This window comes from Liolophura sinensis, chromosome 1, assembly GCF_032854445.1.
Source record: "Liolophura sinensis isolate JHLJ2023 chromosome 1, CUHK_Ljap_v2, whole genome shotgun sequence".
Lineage (NCBI taxonomy): Eukaryota > Metazoa > Mollusca > Polyplacophora > Chitonida > Chitonidae > Liolophura > Liolophura sinensis.
The window spans coordinates 56,930,289-56,950,149 of NC_088295.1; the positions used below are offsets into that span (position 1 = coordinate 56,930,289).

Genomic DNA, 19,861 nt, shown 5'->3' on the forward strand with positions numbered 1-19,861 from the left:
ACCGTATCAAAAAGCGGGGAGAAAAGCATTTGATGGAAAATTGCTACTACATGTAGTTTCAAGAGCATTTTATCACACACCCTTGAGAAAAGCACGTACATGTCCATATATGTATATACCATACAGCTAATGCTTTGGTATAGATTCACAGAGACATTCACAAATACAATAACCTCAAATTAACCACTTCAAGGGACCATCTGAAAGGATTGATTTCTGACATCTTGTTTTTGCTCACCACCATGTATATGTAACTTTGGACTGATATATTATCTGGGGTTTAACATCAAATTTTAAGGATAGACTTACAGCGGTAAAACTTACATGTAACAGTCTGGTTGATGTTACCAACATTCATGCACATATTATTAAAATGTACAGGGACATACTAACTGGAGTGAATGCATTTCAGTACATATAGGTACAAACGTACAAAGAGATGTTGCACTAACATGTTCACTGTATGCAGATATCGAAGTTAATGAGCATAATACCTTGATGACCAATGTATGGGCGCCATTATGAAACTATACATCTATACGCAGGAAACATTTATTGATGTGTTGTTTCATCCAACAGACACCTTGCCACACACTAGTGACATCTAGTCAGTGCTAAGACAGGTATTTATTTATTTATTTGATTGGTGTTTTACGCCATACTTAAGAATATTTCACTTATACGACTGCGGACAGCATTAAGGTGGGTGGAAACCGGGCACAGCCCGGGGGAAACCCACGACCATCTGCAGGTTGCTGATAGACCTTCCCACGTACGGTCGGAGAAGAAGCCAGTATGAGCTGGGCTTGAACTCACAGCTACCGCATTGGTGAGAGACTCCTGGGTCATTAGGCTGCGCTAGCGTGCTAACCAACTGAGCCACGGAGGCCCCGCAAAGACAGGTAAGCTGCAGGGCTATTTGTGCACTCTTACGACTGTACACCCCTGTACCAAATGACCTTTACAACTGTACAGCTCTCCTACACATTTCCATCAGATGATTGCACATAAATATACAAAGTGTAAATGTGGATCGTATTATGTACTACATGTACCTCCACCAATACATATACATCATCCCCATCCCAACTCCTCAGCACTGCACTGGTGTATACCTCACCATACACTCAAGAGTGCGCTGTGGATGGTAACTTGGCTGCATTAATATCTTTACATTCACCAAACTACGCTTGTGGGTTGGAGATTAATCCGGTGACTGCCAACCACACTGCTTCTGTGTACTTGGCACATGTTCTAGTAGCCCGAAGTTTCAGGAGTTAATAGATGTGGCTTCGTCTGAGGATTAGAAAATCTGTCCAGAGTTTACATACATGTACAGTACAGAACAGCTACTGTTATATACCAGTAAACACACACGTATCAATCAGCATTCTTGGTCTGCTTTACATCTTTAACATGCTGAAAAACCCTGCCTAATGCAATTTAGGTTGGTAAACTTCATGCCCTTCTTCTCACAAATCCTTCTTACTAATCACCCATCGAACCAATTTTACAACTTTTTGCAAGCAAAGATTTTTGGTTGTTGTTTTTAGTTTTCAACAAACATACATCAGCACAGGAAACAGAGCAAATCAAATACATGTACATATTGGCAACCAGTGCTAAAATTAAGACGAACACTGGGACAGCATCCTTCTATTAAGAAAACAGAAACTATAATACACATATATTATGCATACATTACTAATGGTACAAAAAAATAATTAAATCATGCTGAGTGTCACTTAACCTTTTTTATTTTCATTTATATTTTTTTATTTTTGATTACCAATGTACATGTAGGCTAACGGGTTAATATTTTTTGCTTTTTTTTTTTCATTTTACCAGCTGTGATGGTAACAGATTTGACCCAGCTTTTGAAGACTGCACTGGCTGACCCAAATTTCAACCAACTCCATAAGTAGGCAGGGTTGCTTAGTACATTCGCTCTGCATTTATACTCCAGTTGTTCCCCAATGTCCAGGTCACAACAATCAACAAGCAGCTACATTTAAGACGTCCACGCACGACCACTGTGCACAGTGGTTTTTGGATCACATAATTTAAATTTGAAAAATTCCTGAACATTCTGTTGTATTTCAGGTGACATGTACATGTACATATCATAAAAGACCAGACAGTTATCTAACGTTTTCTGCCATAGAACAAGGCATGACCTTTTGACTGGCCTTTCCAGAGGAATGTGTAGTATGTTCTGGTAACTCATCTGGCTGTCATCAATGCCTTAACCTGAACAAGGTGAAATTGGAAGCCAGATCCAATACAGGGTACTTCACTGTGGTGGAGGAGGCAGAGAGAAGTGATGGGGGGAGGAGGAGGGGAGATTTTAAATAGCTGTTATCAAGACTGTATGTATACAGTCAGTGTTTATACTGGCCTGGCTGCACTGGACATTGGTCCCATCATCTTTGTAGTAGAGTGTTTAGGCATTAGCATGCCAGGGATTCCAGCTTGTATCTCTGTTCTGCAGGTCTGCTACTCTTTATCAGGGATAACCCTCAGTCCTCCTCCCCTACTACCACAGATGTATTTATACTACATTAAGCAGAGAATGAGACCCTTGAACTTTAGTGCCCAGTAGGCAGTGACCAATCAAAATTCTTGAGATATCTGACAGATTGGAGCACAGTACATATAAACATTTATATGTGCATGCAAGCTTGTAAGACTGATTGATTGACTAATCGATTGATTGATTGATTGTTTCATGCCATGTACTCAAGGAAGAGCTTTTAATTGTATATTTACATGGACATGTACATAAATAGTTCACTCTTTCTAAAACTTGACCCCAAAATAAAAGAAATGCATCTACATGTACAACAAGTAACACTAAATATGTACACTGTAAGATTAATAAGTTTAAATGAAATGCATGTTTCATTAATAAAACATACCTGTAATAAAAAGTACTGAAATGCACTCATCTGCAATCAGAGATGTAGTACATGTATATGTATTTTGAATTCTTCCCTCTCTTTTTTCCATGCTCAGTGGGCGTTTTGATAGACATTTACAATGTATACCCTTAACATTTGTTACATACAAGGGTCAAAATGTTTGGTATTTCAAGCTCTTCAGAATCTCTTAACACTGAATGAGGTCAACTAGTATGATTTAAAAGTGTGAAAAGTATTAGACTTCATCTGTACAATTATTAAACAATATGGAAGAGGATAAAATACAACTAACTGTCATTTATGTGTCTCAAAGTCTGACACATGGACAAAAGGTTTACAACCAATAAATGGTAGATCACAAGATAACATGGCTGCCTACCTCGCCCTACATGTGTCAGAAATTAGCTAGTTCACATAATCAGCAACAGTGCTTTCAGTGTGATTTTGCATCAAACCTTCAAAAAAATAAATATTACATGCATATAAGGCCATACATTATAACAATACATACAAATTCTGTCAACAGAATATTTTAAGAGAATGTTGACTTCTTACTGCGGATAAAGTGTCCATAGCCACTTTTGTACAACACAGTAGGATTTCATTCCAAAAATATATATGTACCATTTTGATGAAACATGTTGGATTTTAAACTTGATACATGATGGACAGTATGTGATATGCAGAAACCCATGTACAGTACATGTTAGATGTACATACATGTATTGATGCACTAAATGCATGGCACAGTGACTTGAGTGAATAGCTAGAAAAAAAAAAAAACATGTTCGAATTCCAGGAAGGTGAATAAGATTGCGCAAGATGATGTGTGATTATGTGATACAGGTAAATTGTGAAAAATGTGGTTCTGTTGCATGTGACAAGACTGTGGACGCAAAGACGTTACAAAACTACTGACGTTCAATCACAGACTTAGCCAGAAATCAGGCTGTCTCGTTTCAATTTTCCCTATCTCTCCCGTGTTAATCATATCCAACAGGGCGCCTCAAAGACACTTATACATCCCTCTGACTAAACACATGCGTTCAATATACATATCAATCTACTTGTCAGTTCTGGCGAAAGATCTTGTTGCAAGAAATACACGTTCAACACTCATAAACTCATCCAACAGACAGACCTAAAAATAGCTGTGACAGATCAATGGCGATTATACATGAAGGAGATATGTGTGCTATGTCCCCACACCAGATATAACAGTGAGCCTCTTGTCAATACACAGTCCTATAACTCTCTGAATCTGTGGGCCATGTTCAATCAAGCCTTATCACATGCATTTACTTCTCCCCTACAGTCAATATATAGTAATAACCTACATGGACGCATTCCAACACATTACAATACATGACACATGATCTGCCAGACAATTCAGCTGAGCACCAGCTTGTCCACTGGCTGTTCCCTGGGACGCATTAGAACATTGCACACAAGTATGCAAGAAAAGTAGTATTTACAAACATTTCGATCTTTTCATTTAAACTACATGTAAGTAAATATGTATAAAAAGACACAATTCAAATATACCTACTGAACATTTTTAAAAACTACCAACCAAAAAGAAGATTTATTATGAAAGTCCTATGATATGAAATGTGAAGATGCATGTACATACATAAATGTACATTGCATTTAGATATTCTGTTATTTATAATATACATGTATCATCTGTTACAATGCAGATGTAACACTTGATCACAAAATACTCAGTGTAACAGCAGTCCATGTAAATGAATATATTGACATACATGTGCACATTGTACATCTATATACTGACATAAATTTGTTACTATGTGCTGATAGTACTATACAACCCACACTGTTTACACATGAATAAATGTACACGAAAGTACCATTAAATTAGTGGTGCAGTGATGATGAAATCAAATCGGCCTTCAAAAATATCTGTGCTCCTAAAGCGACCTTCCATACTTAAATGTTACATACATGTAATAACAATGATTACCTTTTCCCAAAAACTGCTCTGAAGGACTGGATAAAATAAAGTAAACTTTTACCAAAATAATTTGATCTTATCTTTATCAAAAAGAAAGGGAATTAAGGGTATTTGCATCTTACACAAAATAAAAGCATTTCATAAATTCACCTTGAAAGTTCATCTAGGACTGGAAAGGAGATAATGAAAAAATCGTGTGAAGCTCTCGGAACACTGTTGAGGTAATAAAATATAACATCAGGAGCTTATCTAGGTTAGAACATGATGTTGTGACTTTTACAAATACATGCATCATGAACCTTATGTACATTTACATACCTGATTTTCAGTCCATATTCAAGAATATTTCACTAACACGACGGCGGCCAGCATTATGGTGGGAAGAAACCAGGCACACGTACATCATGTGATAGTACATACAGTTTACCATCATTGTTTAACCAAATACTCTACATCTTACACATCTTCATGTGAGCCAAAGCAACAAAGAATTCAACTAATTACAATGTGTACACTGTTGTACTTGATGGTACAGTGTATCTGTCAGTATCATATAGTTTACCATCATCCATATCGCTGTTTACTCAAATACTATATTTGCACATCATCATGTGAGCCGAAATTAACCAAAAATTTGACTATTCCATGTGCACATGTACATGTATTTGATTTATTTATTTATTGATTTATTTGGTGTTTTATGCCCTAGTCAAGAATATTTCATTTAAACAACGGCAACATTATGGTGGAAGGAAACTGAGCAGAGGCCAGGTGAAACACACGACCATCTGCAGGTTGCTGAGGGACATTGCCAAGTACGGCCAGAGATGAAGTCAGCAGGAGCTAGACTTGAACTCATAGCGACTGCATTGGTGAGAGGCTCCTGTGTCATTGTGTCGCACTGGCGTACTAACCCCTCGACCACAGAGCCGCCACCACCCCCCAATATATTTTGAAGTCATTTACTTAAATGCAGGCTTTTTTGTTTGCTTGAATACATGTCTAAAACTGAAAAAAGCAGGTGATGCCAGTCAGGTCTCTCATTTAAATTGTCTCTCTGAGTCCCTGTACATGGGAGTAAAACCCTTGAAGACACCTTGTGTCCCATTCTTGACAACTACAGCTGACATTTAATGGTTTAATCTGGCTGACCCCTGGTTCCCACTTATCTCCTGGGACATTTTATTGCCAGTAAGAAGACAGATATTCACCAGAGTGCTTCCTTCATTCCACTGCCTGCAGTACATAAATACATGTACATCTCCATTTCTCTACTCTCCTTAATAGATACACACACTCTGGATGTCCTACAGCTACTGTATCTATAGCAACAAACTAATTCCCCCCCTGAAACAGGTTTTCAGGCATCTATGTACATGTAGATGCCCTAAGAAAGAGCAAAGGTTAAAGTGGCAACCTTGGATATCACTTTGTGAAACATGGCAATTGTCTTGTAAGCCACTTCTCATGGATGATAATGACCCAACCGGTGAATGCAAACGTGATGTAACCTATTTCCCAGATCTTAACTACACAATGATAAAACATATATTCATTCATTTTCACCCCGCTTTTCTCTTACATTTAACAGGTACATGTAATTTTTTGCCTGTGCAAAACAAACTTGCATATAGGTAAGTGTTTACACTGAACTTTTTAAATGTACAGGAACATAATGCAACTTCAGAATGTTTGACTGATACAATGTCTGTAAGCTTTCCAGAAATATTGTAACAACAAAATTGTACAAGTAATTACATATAGGTACATGTTTATAGTAAACATTAAAAACTAATTAAAAATGTGGTTTACCTGTTCAAATGGCAACACTAATGTAAATGCCAACAAACAAATATTCACAAAAAGTGCTATGTGAATCTCTAAACTAAAACCATAATTACAGGAATGATTTCCACAAACAACAATAGGCTCTGAGCCTGAATTTTGACACACCTTAGGCAATGTGTAAAGAACTTTGTACTAACATAAATCTTGCAATATAACAAAAGAAATCAAACATTTTAAAATTATTAAATGCTGGACTGAGGTCTTTGGTCAAGGATCAAGCAGCACACGTCTTAACTGCACCTCTTTTATGTAGTAAGTTGTTTAGGATTCACATAACCTTTACTATGTACAGTATATACATGTGGAAGAAACTCTGTAAAAACCAGTTTTTGCTTACAAGTACATTAAATAGATTCATCAGATATGGCAACAATGAATGTACTGAGTACACTTTGACAAACAGAGATTTGAAGATGATTTAATGCATGTACATGTACATCAGTCAGTTGTCTATCTGTGATCTGTGGCAGAGAGTGCATGCAGATATTGGGAGTCAGAGGCTGATCGGAATGGGAAAAGGTGGAGGGTAGAGAGGGAGAGGATCATATGATAACTGTTGCTCTTACACAATGGTCATGGAGTTGGCGAACACCTTAGTGTCAAGTAAAACTAATTAGGGTCATGACTAGTATGGTAATCATCTAGATAAGGCTCCATGAAAAGCCAGATCAGGACACCAATACAATACATCAGTCCGACAAACACTTGCTGTAGGAGAACGCAGCACGCATGCACTTATGTGTAGACGTCAGTTTACATGCACACAGTAGAGCGCAGAACAAAGAAACCCAGACAAACCCCATGCAACAAGTTCAAAATAAAGTCAACTGATCAATTAACGGGTTTTCCCGGCTGCTACTACTGTCTGAAGGCTCATTAATTCAGCCGACTTACGGGGATATAAATAGCCATTAACATGACATTCTGAGGACAGAAGTCAGTGGGATGAGTTTCCTTACTCATTCTCATTAGGCATGACTGAAGACTGAGCAGATCACTGCCCGCCAGGGCCTAAGTGTACCAATAAGCATGTCAGGGAACAACAGCAACATTAACATCTCATCTGTATTTGCAAAACAGACAAGCGTTCTCATCTCACATCAACACCAACATTGACCCAAAGGGAGTCATATGTTATGTACATGTACCCTATTTCTTCTAATTTTTGGGACACCTGGTCTGCTCATTTTAGCCAATATATATGTAATTGTAGCAGGCATATTGAGTTTCTTCTTTCTTACATGGTTTGAACATCTTATGAACAACATACTCATATCTTTCCTCTTCCAAAGGGATGGAAAAGGCATGTAACATTCTACTTTCAACACTGTTAATATCTGTCCTAAAAATTAGGCTACATGGAGAGGAATCTTCAAACAGACTGTTCATGTTTCACTACTATGAAACCATGCCCTGAGACCACAAAGCGATGTTAGACTTAAATCAAACTTTATATCATTAAAATTCAAATGTTCCTTTGTGTAATTTCAACTGAAATTTGTCTTACAATAACTTTCCCACAATATTTTGACCTTATTACTTTTGAAAATACATGTTTAATGTTATCTGAAACCTGGGCCCGGTTTCACGAAGCACTCTTCACATTACTTTCACTTAACTACCATGGTAACCAGTACTGAAGGCATTACGTCATCATGGTAGATGCAGGCTTGTAGCTTTAAGAGCGCTTCGTGAAACTGGGCCCAGTACTAGAATAATTTTACTTGTGCAAGTTATATGAAAGTTGAAATTTACAGTGACTTGGCAATCACAGCACTGATGTACACACTTAGCAGGTATCATGCAATGCAAGACAAACTTCAAATGACAAATTACGTGCATTTTAGAAAAGACAGAGCAGCCAACGTAATGTAAACGAAACTGCATTATGATACCCATTCCCTTTCGACTACTTATTACCACCATGGCCACTGAGAACAGTGCAGAGGCTGAGAAATTAATGTCTGTGAGGAATTCAATTAGAGCATGCCGATTTACTGTTCCAGCAGAGCGACACTTGAGCTGAAAGACCCAGCATGGCCCTTCGTAACTTCTTCTTTGAGGTTCATGTAACGTGTAAAGTACAGTTTTAAGATGTGCCCTCTGTGAAAAAACAACCCATGTATTAAAACATAAGGGAAGGATGACTTTCATGTACACTAGCCTGGTATCCTTTTCTTCAAAATGTACATGTACAGTACTACTACATGTAGTTTTTAGGAAGTGAATGCATTGGAGTTTGAGAGCTGTAAAAGGAAAGTAGTTATGCCACAAATACCAGTGTAAATTTTCATAAGCATACCAAATGAGAACAGAATTTGACATAGGGTAAGTGTCACCATTCCACATTGAAACTAAATGCTAGATACATATGTTAGAAATTCTTCAAACCATAGCATTGACCTAGAACAATGGATCACCACCATAGTTCTATCCTCACTGGAATCAACTCAATAGGAGAAAAAGAATAGAAAAAAAACACACACACACACACAAAGCACAAGTGCAAGCACAAAACAATGAAGAAACACACAATTTTTTTTTCGTCTATTATATCTTAAGCTTTATTATTATAGCTTAAGCTCTCCATGATAATTGAGTTATATGTGCGATGAACTGATTTAAAGACCGTCTGAACACTTCTGAAGCATACACATGTACATGTACATTAAACATATTAACTAGAAAGGAAGGGATCTCTGTTTATATGTCCTACTGTGTGTCTCTCCCATTTTCTCTACAACTGTTCATCTGAACCTATTCACAACTGCTCAGCATACAGTATTGCCGAAGTCCCAACTACATGAAATGCCCCAGTATTTGAAAAATTGAGTATTGCTTGTGAAAAATTTGAGACGTCCACAATAAGGCACTTTACTATTACATGTACATGTATGTAGCATGCAGTTCCTCACAAGAAACCACACCATTCTGACCATGTACAATGATGAGATCCTTGCAAACCCAGCTGGAAGCAGGAAAATCTGTCCTTGTACTAGTCTTACTGCCACTGGTGAGCAGGATATAGTCACAACTAGTTCATACATTCTACATGTTGTCAGTCGGGTACAGTTACAAGTATGTCACAGCTACTACAAATACTACTAAAAGTATGCTGATATAACACACCATGAAAGACTAATTGCATGTATCCTGTGGTGCCCATTAGTCATCACCACACACAGTTCTGACCATCAAGGAAATGCCTGTATAAACACATGCTTTAGTGGTAAAAACTACTTGTGTAGAAATGATTGACATGTTTTGTGTTTTATTTCCACCTGACCAGGTGAATTCTTGACACCTGTGTGTTTGCTCTGCCAAGAGGTCAGTCAGCAGTCGATCAGGAGCATATGGCAGAATCAATCTGCGTTCACACTGCAGGTATTCAGACATACATGTACCTATATCATGTATTGTACATCTACAGTATGTACACATAAAAATCCAGGCTTATTATATCGTACTGACTGGAAGTATAATCATAATGAGATCTAATTCCAGGTAAACATGACCACAAAGCTGATTGGCAAATAATTGAAGTTCACTCTGTGAACCAATGTTTTCGCATTCTAAGCTTACATGGTACATTTCTCTGCAAATTTTTTTACGGACACAATTTTAACTGGGCGAAGTAGTTACATCACATGTACATGTTTCCATATACATACAGTCACATGTATTACAATTACATGTATATAAAAATGTGGATGTTACCTTTGATAACGAAATACTTCATAAATCATGAAAGAATACCTGAAACATGTATGGGTTTGATGCCATGGTATCAGCTTTATCAAAATAAGCATCTAATGTTTTAGGTTCTTGATTGTGGCTGAACGAAACATGCACATCTTAAGACACCATGCCACAGGATATACATCAGCATATAGTTATCATGATAAAAACAATAAATTTTATGTTTTAATACAGCATTTAAATTTTTTATACACCCTACCATATTACTGATGTTCAGCAATTTCGGGAAATTAAAAAATTAAGTAATTTAAGTAATTTCGGGATTATGGCAATAATCAATGTTCACATAAATAAATATACTGGTAATGCAGTCATTAGAGAACTGTGGAAATCTTGTAAGAACTAAGAATTGACTTAAGGCAAAATCAGGATTTATTTATTTACTTCACTGGAGATTTACACTGTACTCAAGAACACTTTACTTATATGACAGCGGTCAGCAAAATCAGGCTCTAGTAGACTTGAACTGAATGTAAATATATAGATGTACTTTGTCGTGTGTAAAAAAGGTAACTTCTTCAATACATGTCATTCAAATGCTACAAGGCCTGTCATCAAGGGTTATAGAGATAAATGCATCATGCATGTGTCAGTTTTGTAACCTTGTAGGCACAAACATGTATAGCCAATGCTGAGTGCAGGAGAATATATATGCTTACCCCATCACAGCCCATTTCTACCAACTGCTGTAGCATTTGTTTGTTGACACTTGTGTTGTCATTGTCAAGCCCGTTGACCAGGGGCTGACCAGTACTTCCTCCACTGCTACCACTGCCTGATGTGCCGTTTTCGAAAGGCAGGAGACTGTTGCGAATGATAGCCATTGCTTTCTGGTTATATCCCACTCGTGATATCTTGGGTCCAGCTTTCTCGAACAAGTTGGGCGTGCTCTGGGAAAGCTCCGGCTTAATTTGCATAGATCCCCTGTCCCCAGGAGCGCCAGTCTGGCCATCGTTTGTCCCTCCCGGCGCCTCTTGGTCATCAGGTTCCGTCCGCACGTGACTGAGGCTCTCACATATACCCTGAAGCATTTGTCGATTATTGCCCATAAAGGTGGATAAGAGTGGGCGTCGGCCACCACCTCTCTCCACCTCCTTTCGAATCATAGACGTGGTTGAAGCACGGACAACCACCGTAATCCTGCGGGACTGCAGACCATGCACAAACAGGCATACGGGTTAGTCAGCTGCAGACTGGAGAGAAATCACCGGTAAAGAACAAATGATTGCTAAACTACCAACTACTACTGAAGATGTGGATCTATGTTTTTCTCACTGAGTCCCTAACACTTGTATCCACAGAAAAGGGATGCCAATGTTGTGGTCTTAAGTCAGATCTTCTTCAAATGTAGACGACATAATTGAGATATTATGTACGTCTCTTGCAGAGCTCGAATTTTGAAGCTGGAATTTATAGTGCCCCTGCCCTCCAACTCCACCCTGCAACACATAATATAGCAATCCTTGGTTATACACAAATTGTTCAACAATACAATCATACATGTGACACAGTTATAGAAAGTCATATATATATATTTATCATGCATTTTTAACTATCTCGCTTACCCGATAAAACATGGGTAAATCATAAAATAAACATCATAATGTATGTAAACACATTCTGGGGTCCCAAACTTCCTTCTCCAATACAATGTTCAGGAATGTGATACTTCCTTCATTCCTTTCAGATTAATCACAATCCTGTACTAAACTTGTACACTGACAGCTCTGAGTTTCCTCCCACCATAATGCTGGCTGCTGTCATATAAGCAAAATTTTCTGGAGTATAGCGAAAAAAACACCATTCAATGAATAAGCTTACACATAGTAATTGCCAACAGGACTGAAATGAACAAGTCCTGTAAATGCATTTGTTGACATTAAACATTTTGACACTTGACTGGGACATCGATCTGGCCGTTTGGGTGACTTAGTGTCCTTTCAAATCTAAAATCAAGTAGAAATATTGTGCAATATTGCCATTTATACAAATTATGGTACACATTCTTGAAAAATCCTTCCCGCTAAAGCACATCATGCAACAATTATAACGTAAACCAGTAAGACTGACTTGGAACTGAAATCAAGGCTATTTTCTTGGCCAAGTGATATGGCCTGGCAAGGTGCTTTGTAACTTTCAACCGCATACGATGGACACGGATGACAGCTGCGTGTTTGTTGTACATCATTAAAACTGAATCAACTGATGCATATTTTTCACCAACAGATACACGCACAGATCTACCGAAGTAATTGTGTCTGTACCAAAATCTTGAGGGGTAATTTCAGCCGCATCTCAACAAGTTCAAACTATCCCTGCTTTTCTACTGTGTAACCCAAGACACTTCTTTGACCTCAACAAACTCTGTCGTTGATTACTAAATTGACAACTCTGAACAACAACAACGTTTTATTTCCTCACTTCAAGCAAATCGTACGTATGTGTTCGCTATAAATCTGTGTTTCTGACACCCACGTTAGCCTACTTCTCTAACCAATATCAACAGGCCAAAGAACTTTTCTCGACAAGTATACTTGTTCGATGGAATGAAACAACTGCCGCCATGTTGTTTTTGAAAATCGCGAAATTTTGTACACCCTAGGTAGCGTAACTTCCCACAGTAAGTGGGCTTTTCATGGTAAAAGCTCAGTTAAACCGAGCCCTAATGACTTAACATTTGACATAAATCATTTTTCAATCAATACTTGACACTAAAAATTACTTACACGAAAATCCTCGCTTAACGTTTCCCGAATAATCCCACTCCTGTCTAATATTCGAACTAAACAAGTCGGAATGAACTGGGATCGCGCAAGTAAGGAGAATTCAGTATCCCGCCGAAAACTTATTACAACACAGACCAGACAGCTCTTCGTGGATTAGCTTATACTCCACATTATTTATGAAAAAATAGATGTTTAAAGCATTTTTAAAAGATGTGTCAATTTGACGTCTGCAGTTAGATGCTACAAGCATTACAAGTTAATTAGGTCAGTACCTTGGATATGAACTCTCCCAGTTCTACACAGTACGCTATGATTGACAGGCGCTACGCCCATAAGAACATAACATTGTTGACATTCCTAAGTGATCATGTGACACTGGCGATCGATAAACCCGACCTGCTGAAATCTACATAAATAACTTGCCACGTGCTGGAAAAAATATAGTAAACAAATTGTACAGTTTGTAAGAACAACTGTCGTTTCCATTTTTTGTTTCTGCCTTTTACTTCTGTGTATGTGAGTGAAATTTTTTTTTCTGTTCTACAAAATGGCTCAGCAATAGGTATAGTTCTGTTTATTTGGCTTGTCATGAAGACTCGTCGTCTGAATTTTGTGAATTAGATTGATAGCTGTTTTTGACATTGTAGCCATGCGCCATGTTGATTATTAATTAAATTTAATTGCTCGCTAAAACGTATGCTATATTACGTTTATTTATTCATAACCAATATTAGGCCCAGTGGTGCAATTCGGCGACTTTCTCAAAATTATGTTTACATCGTTGAAATATGCAGTACTGTGTTTCACTTGTTTATAAGTTTGGAAGGCCTGCTGTATATATAAATGCATTTTCCGAAGCATATAAAGTCCTTAAAATGATACTTTTGATGCCAGCACTTTTTTTATAAGAAATTAAACAAACCTAGCAAGAAAAAAAAAATTATATAATTTGGATGAATCGGTCACAATCAATAAAAAATGAGTCACTTGAAAAACGCTGAACTTCAGGTGAAATATAGGCCTACAGTAGGTGTGCATGAAAAAGTGATTACTGACAAACATGTATAGTGTGGGTTGCTTAGCTTTATTCCCAAGATAAATGTAGAGACTGCAGAATCCTCAGAAATAACCATATACTAGTACATCGATCTCAGCATGTGCGTGACGTAAAATAGTAAAAATACTTTTGTGTGTGGGATGTACTACAAATATTATGAATCGATTAGCCATTGTGTGTGAACACGATGAGCATCAGCTATAGTGTCACTCTGACAGTCACCCACCTTATAATGAGGAGGGTGGGGATCTAGAGGGAATATGAACAAGGTGTTCCAGTATGGTACAACTTGCACGGGCCGGACATGCGGAAGAAATTCAGATTTGCATATGAGCCTGTGTCATGTAGGTGGGACGTCAGATGTGTTGCATTATTGAAACATATTGTGACACATGGATTCACTGTATACTTATTCGTAGACTAAATATAGACGGACGAAAAAATTACTTATAAAAATACTCCCGAATTCTTGCAAAATATGTATCTTTTTATACTTTGCAAATTTCTTTGTTTAAAGTGTGTAAACATCCGCGTAAATCGCATTCCAACGAGAGGATGTAAGGAGCTAAGTTTATAACAGTTACTACATTAGCTACCTCCTGCACATACAAAGATATGCACATATTTGCTCGTTGGTATGCATGTAGTTTTAATCAGCGCATGTCCAGGAGACGCGGTTTGGTTGGCGATCGGAACACGGAACGGAACAAACATGCAGGCCTGTATACCTCCCACAAATACCAATGCGGTGATCGTCCAGTCCAAAATCTGTGTACACGCATGCGTGTATACTCTATGTAAGTAAAGTATACATGAATACGCACAGAGAAGTGAAATACTCTTGAGTTAAAACGTAAAACCGGCATCAATCAAATAAATAAGATATACGCACAAGTCGGGGTGAACTTTATAAACAAATAAAATTATTTAAAATGTATTCGAAGGAAAAAACTATGATAAAATATACGAGGTATAGTTCTATACATAACGCTGGAAAGTAATTCTGTGCCTGGATTCAAGACATCGTTTTAAATAGTGCATATTGATAAAATAAATATAATGGAAAAGGTAAATAATGTCTTGCACGTATATAGTTAGATGAAAAATCATTGCAAACACATTTGGGAAAAGATTAACCATGCAAATTGAACTTGTGAGTATGCTTATGGTGTCAGTTCACTTGTTTTCACCCATGCACGAATATCGTAAACATTTGTATATACACACGCATTCTGCGCATGCACTTTTGGATTAGATTTCCTTATATGCAATACATGCGCGCCATGGAAGTAATGGAAGTATACAATGGGCTCTACAGAGCTCTCACCAGTTGTAATATTTCAGTATATAACTTAAGAATAATTGTAACTAAACTATTCCATACCAGAGTCCAGCAACTTATTCTATAGGCCTACTTGCAGGTATAAATTGCACATTTCAAGTAACTCGAGACGTAAACAAATACGCGAAGTATACTACTTTATACATTTATTGCCAGGCCAACTTAATTGATGGCCAACAAGAATGTTGCCGAATTATTTTTAGCAACGAGATCATTTCGCAACAAACAGAAAGGCGATTTTTAGTAACACCCCGGCGCATGGAAGCGTGTATGGAGCTACATGTATATAGCAAGACGGGTCCACCAAAGAAGGAATGCCCTAGTTATTGGCTGTATTGAATACTTGGTACACATTCAACCATTTGCAGGTCACCGAGTTATACAGAAGCTGTGTAGTTGTTAACGACCCACCGCATTTCGCGCTGGGACAACTTACGTAGGCCTATATATATGAATAACAGAATGATATAGCATCAGGTGGGGTTAAAACTTGAGCTGTTTTCAGAATGCGTGGCGAATAAAACAATGGCACGTGGAGTTTTCACAGACGTTTCCAGTAAAGTTGCAGGTTTTTTTTTTTATTTTCTGTGCCTAAACATGTATAAGCCCTATACGCAGATCCAACGTGAGAATGAACATTTTGCACATTCCCTTTCTCTAAACAGGAGATAAACGCTCTTATCTATAATTGTAATAACTCAACCAGCATGACATTTTTATAACCCAAATTCGTAAACAAGGTTAAGCTGTCAGTCATTTAATATCCTCAGTTGGGTTTGTACATGCGCATTAGGCTACAGCGTGGTGAAATAGGAAATCGCCAAATGATTGTTAGAGTTATGCCCCCTTGAACTTGCACAGTTTACTTACACCAACAGCTTTGAAACAACGTACTTACTCGCAGGTTTGGCCGCAGCTTTGTGTCAGTGATGATTTTTCAGATACCTGATGAAGTGCAGACCGAGGTTTCACCTTGTCTTTGTCTGCTCCCTTCAACCTACAAAAGGTATCACTGAGGTATACTAGCAAAAAATCATTTTGTACTGCAATAACCCACAAAATAAACGAAAAAAATAAATTCATCCTCAGTTAAAAGACTTATATACTCTAATAACTTCTTCACATTGTCCTTTTTCTGTGAACTGTACATTTTGATTTTTGATGTATTTATTTGATTGCATTTCACAGCATGTTCAATTTTTTTTTCCTATTACAATGCGAGTCAGATTGGGAGAGATAGATTTTTAATTCATTAAACAAATCATCAGGCATTGCAACGTTGTTATGTATACTTAAAATTATTATTTTATGTTTTACTGTCCAAGATATCAGTCTGATGGTAAAAATGGCCCCACAATTAATGATGCTAGCATGTTGGAAACTCCTGTTTTGATTACTTTTTTGATGCAATGATGTCATGGGTCAAAAGTTAAGCATTTCCGTCATTTTTCACACCTCTGAACAGTCCAGCACAGGTGTTTTACGCTTTCACTCATACTAAGCTTGTATTAAACAACCTACATATAGTCAAAACAGTCGGATCAACCAAGTAGTTTTCACTGCAGCCAATCAACCTCTCATCAGTGAGTCACTGGTTCAAATCCAGCTCTTGCCCACCTTAAATTTGATTGCCATCATCTAAATGAAAATTACTGAAGTATAGCATTAAATACCAATCAAACAAAGAAAAAAAACCCAGTAGGAGTCTTTAACAGAGTACATCTATACGCATTCTTGTGTACATATATACTCATATTAGTAGCCTATGCTTAAATCATAAAATATAGGTCACACATCAATCAAATCTTAGTGTTGTGCAAAGTCATGCGTTAGTTAGAGATTAGACTTCAGCGGAATGTCAAGGTTCAGAAAACCTTATCGTCTGGAGAAGATAAAGGTATTTGCTTCGTCAGATTTTTTTTCATCCACTATAGACATACAGGCTGTGGATTAAAATATAACAAGGTCATACTATCAGTGGTCTACATCATTTTTATTACCACAGAAACAAAGCTAGTGAGCAAAGCTAACAACATTATTTCAATATATACTAGCATTTGTTCCCATATATATATACATATGGGCTGTTCTGTACAAAACACATTTACATACAGCCTGAGAAGCATGTATTTACATTAGAGACAAAAGTGCCCTGACAACACTTTTGGAAATACTAGTTTGTGTAAAAAATCACATTGACATTCATCAATAATTGTAACAGATTATTATAAAAGGAAATACACACAAGGTAGGGTGACAGTCTATTCATTGAAAAACCCTCATTTCATAATTAGCATCTTATGTGCTCATTGGCTAACAAAAGGATCAACCTAGCCTTTACAACTGTCCACAAGGTGTACATTAACCCATAACAGTATAGTCAGGCACGAAACGTACATTTGAAAAAAAAAAATCCTGTTAGTTTATCTCCATCTATTCTTTCTTGCATGGTATTTTAAGACATTATTTGACCTCATGTACAGTATTATTAGCTCTAAAGGGATGAGATTACATATACTATCACAGCTGTGACAGCATACATAACACAGAGCTAGGTACAGAGCTAGGCATTATAGTCCATATGACCTCAGTATAAATGTCATATTTGAGACTTGGTCGAGCCAGCCATGTTGTTAGGGTTTAGAACTTCAATCCAGTAACCATCGGGATCTTTGATGAAAGCAAGTCCTTTCATTTTGCCGTCATTCGGCTTCTTAATGAACTCGACGCCTAGCTTCTCGAACCTCTCACACGCTTTGTCGACGTCCGGTACGACAATGCCGATGTGCCCAAACCCCCTTGGGTCCGAGTTACCATTGTGGTATACTGGCCCCTCTTGATCTTCCGTACCCCAGTTGTGAGTCAGTTCCAGCGTGGCTTTCTGGCTGAAACACCATCGCGTCCTTTCAGTTTCATCCTTCGGGATATTCTCGGCGACATCGTAACCCATGAAGAACAAGGAAAACTTCATCGCTGGGAAGTCGAAGCGTTTAAAAAGTCGCATGCCCATGACCCGCGTGTAAAAGTCCAACGACGCTTTCGGGTCCTTGATTCGGTACATAGTTTGTTGGAAAAGAAAGTCTTTCGTGGCATCGTCGGGCTCTTTGCAAGCCGCAGCACAGTCTTCAGCACTTAGAGCCATCGTCAGAATAAAATGTCAGAAGTTGTGAAGTCAGATTTTCGAAGAGACTTTTATAATGGTATCGGCATGCACGTCACACAACGCAGTCAATGTTACGTATATGTGACTCGTACCTTTCTCATCGTTCAGCGGGTAAAACATCCTGGAGAAACATTCTATCGATTTCTAACAGGATCTTCAAGTTCTCAAATCATAATGACTAAGGGAAATTCAAAGAGATTCTGGTTACGGATCTTTTGTGTATATACAGCTACTGAATGTTTCGTTTAATATTAATTGATTACCACACCAGGCATCCACAAGCTCGTGTAGGCCTATTTAAACGAGTTGTAGAAATGCGTACCGATATACATCTGGGGCATAACTCATTTATATATAGGCCTAGTGCCTAAATTGTGTTTCAGTGAATGATGCATACATCGTAAAGTATTAAAACAGAAATAAAACCAGTTTCACGGTGATAAAAGACCCCATTTATTGATTTATTCCGTAGGTACCTTAATGCGCCACACTGACCGGAAGAATATTCCACTTAGGACTATAAACAACAGGAAACCGGGTAGTCCAGGGGAATCCCACGACAAATCCGTAGGTTGCTGTAAGACCTTTCCACGTGGACGACCATGATTGAGTAGCCAGCTGGTGTTGCACTTAAACTCACAGGCTTGGCAACCACAAATTGGCGACAGGTTGTCGAGTCATTCTCTCGCTCTATCATGCTAAGAACTTGGCCACGGAGGCCAAGAACCCTGGGAAGAGCTATGGAACTTAACAAGAATTACATGCGTGTTTGCAGGATATAAGCACTGCACACCTATATATGCTTATGTGTGATCACGCTACACAACCCGCTGCTATACGAGAGCATATACTTGATTATATAGGCCTACTTGGGCCTACATCTCCGGGGCAGCAGTATAGGCCTACAGAAGGAGATTATGGCAGGGAAAATCGAGATTGACCCGTGTGTTCGTGGTTCAGCAAAAAAATGTACCGGCGTAATATTGTGTCCCTTTCATGTAAAAGAAATGCCCTTCAGCAGAATTATAGCGATATATAGGCCTATACCTCCTGTAAATTGCCTTTTTTTT

General features: G+C 38.0%; 2 protein-coding genes across 2 annotated transcripts in view; both read right to left on the minus strand.

Moving 5' to 3' along the window:
* LOC135471880 (serine/threonine-protein kinase LATS1-like) overlaps positions 1-13,358 on the minus strand; it is a 34,866-nt gene extending 21,508 nt beyond the window's left edge. The window contains 2 exon segments of the mRNA XM_064751293.1: positions 11,163-11,942; positions 13,230-13,358. Of these exon segments, the coding sequence (XP_064607363.1) occupies positions 11,163-11,609 (447 nt within the window). The 5' untranslated portion in view covers positions 11,610-11,942; positions 13,230-13,358.
* A 4,242-nt stretch (positions 13,359-17,600) lies between these two features.
* LOC135481903 (lactoylglutathione lyase-like) lies at positions 17,601-18,862 on the minus strand. Its single transcript, XM_064761675.1, has one exon. It carries the CDS (start codon positions 18,768-18,770, stop codon positions 18,228-18,230), a length of 543 nt encoding a protein of 180 aa, XP_064617745.1. The 5' UTR covers positions 18,771-18,862; the 3' UTR covers positions 17,601-18,227.
* Positions 18,863-19,861: the final 999 nt, after the last annotated feature.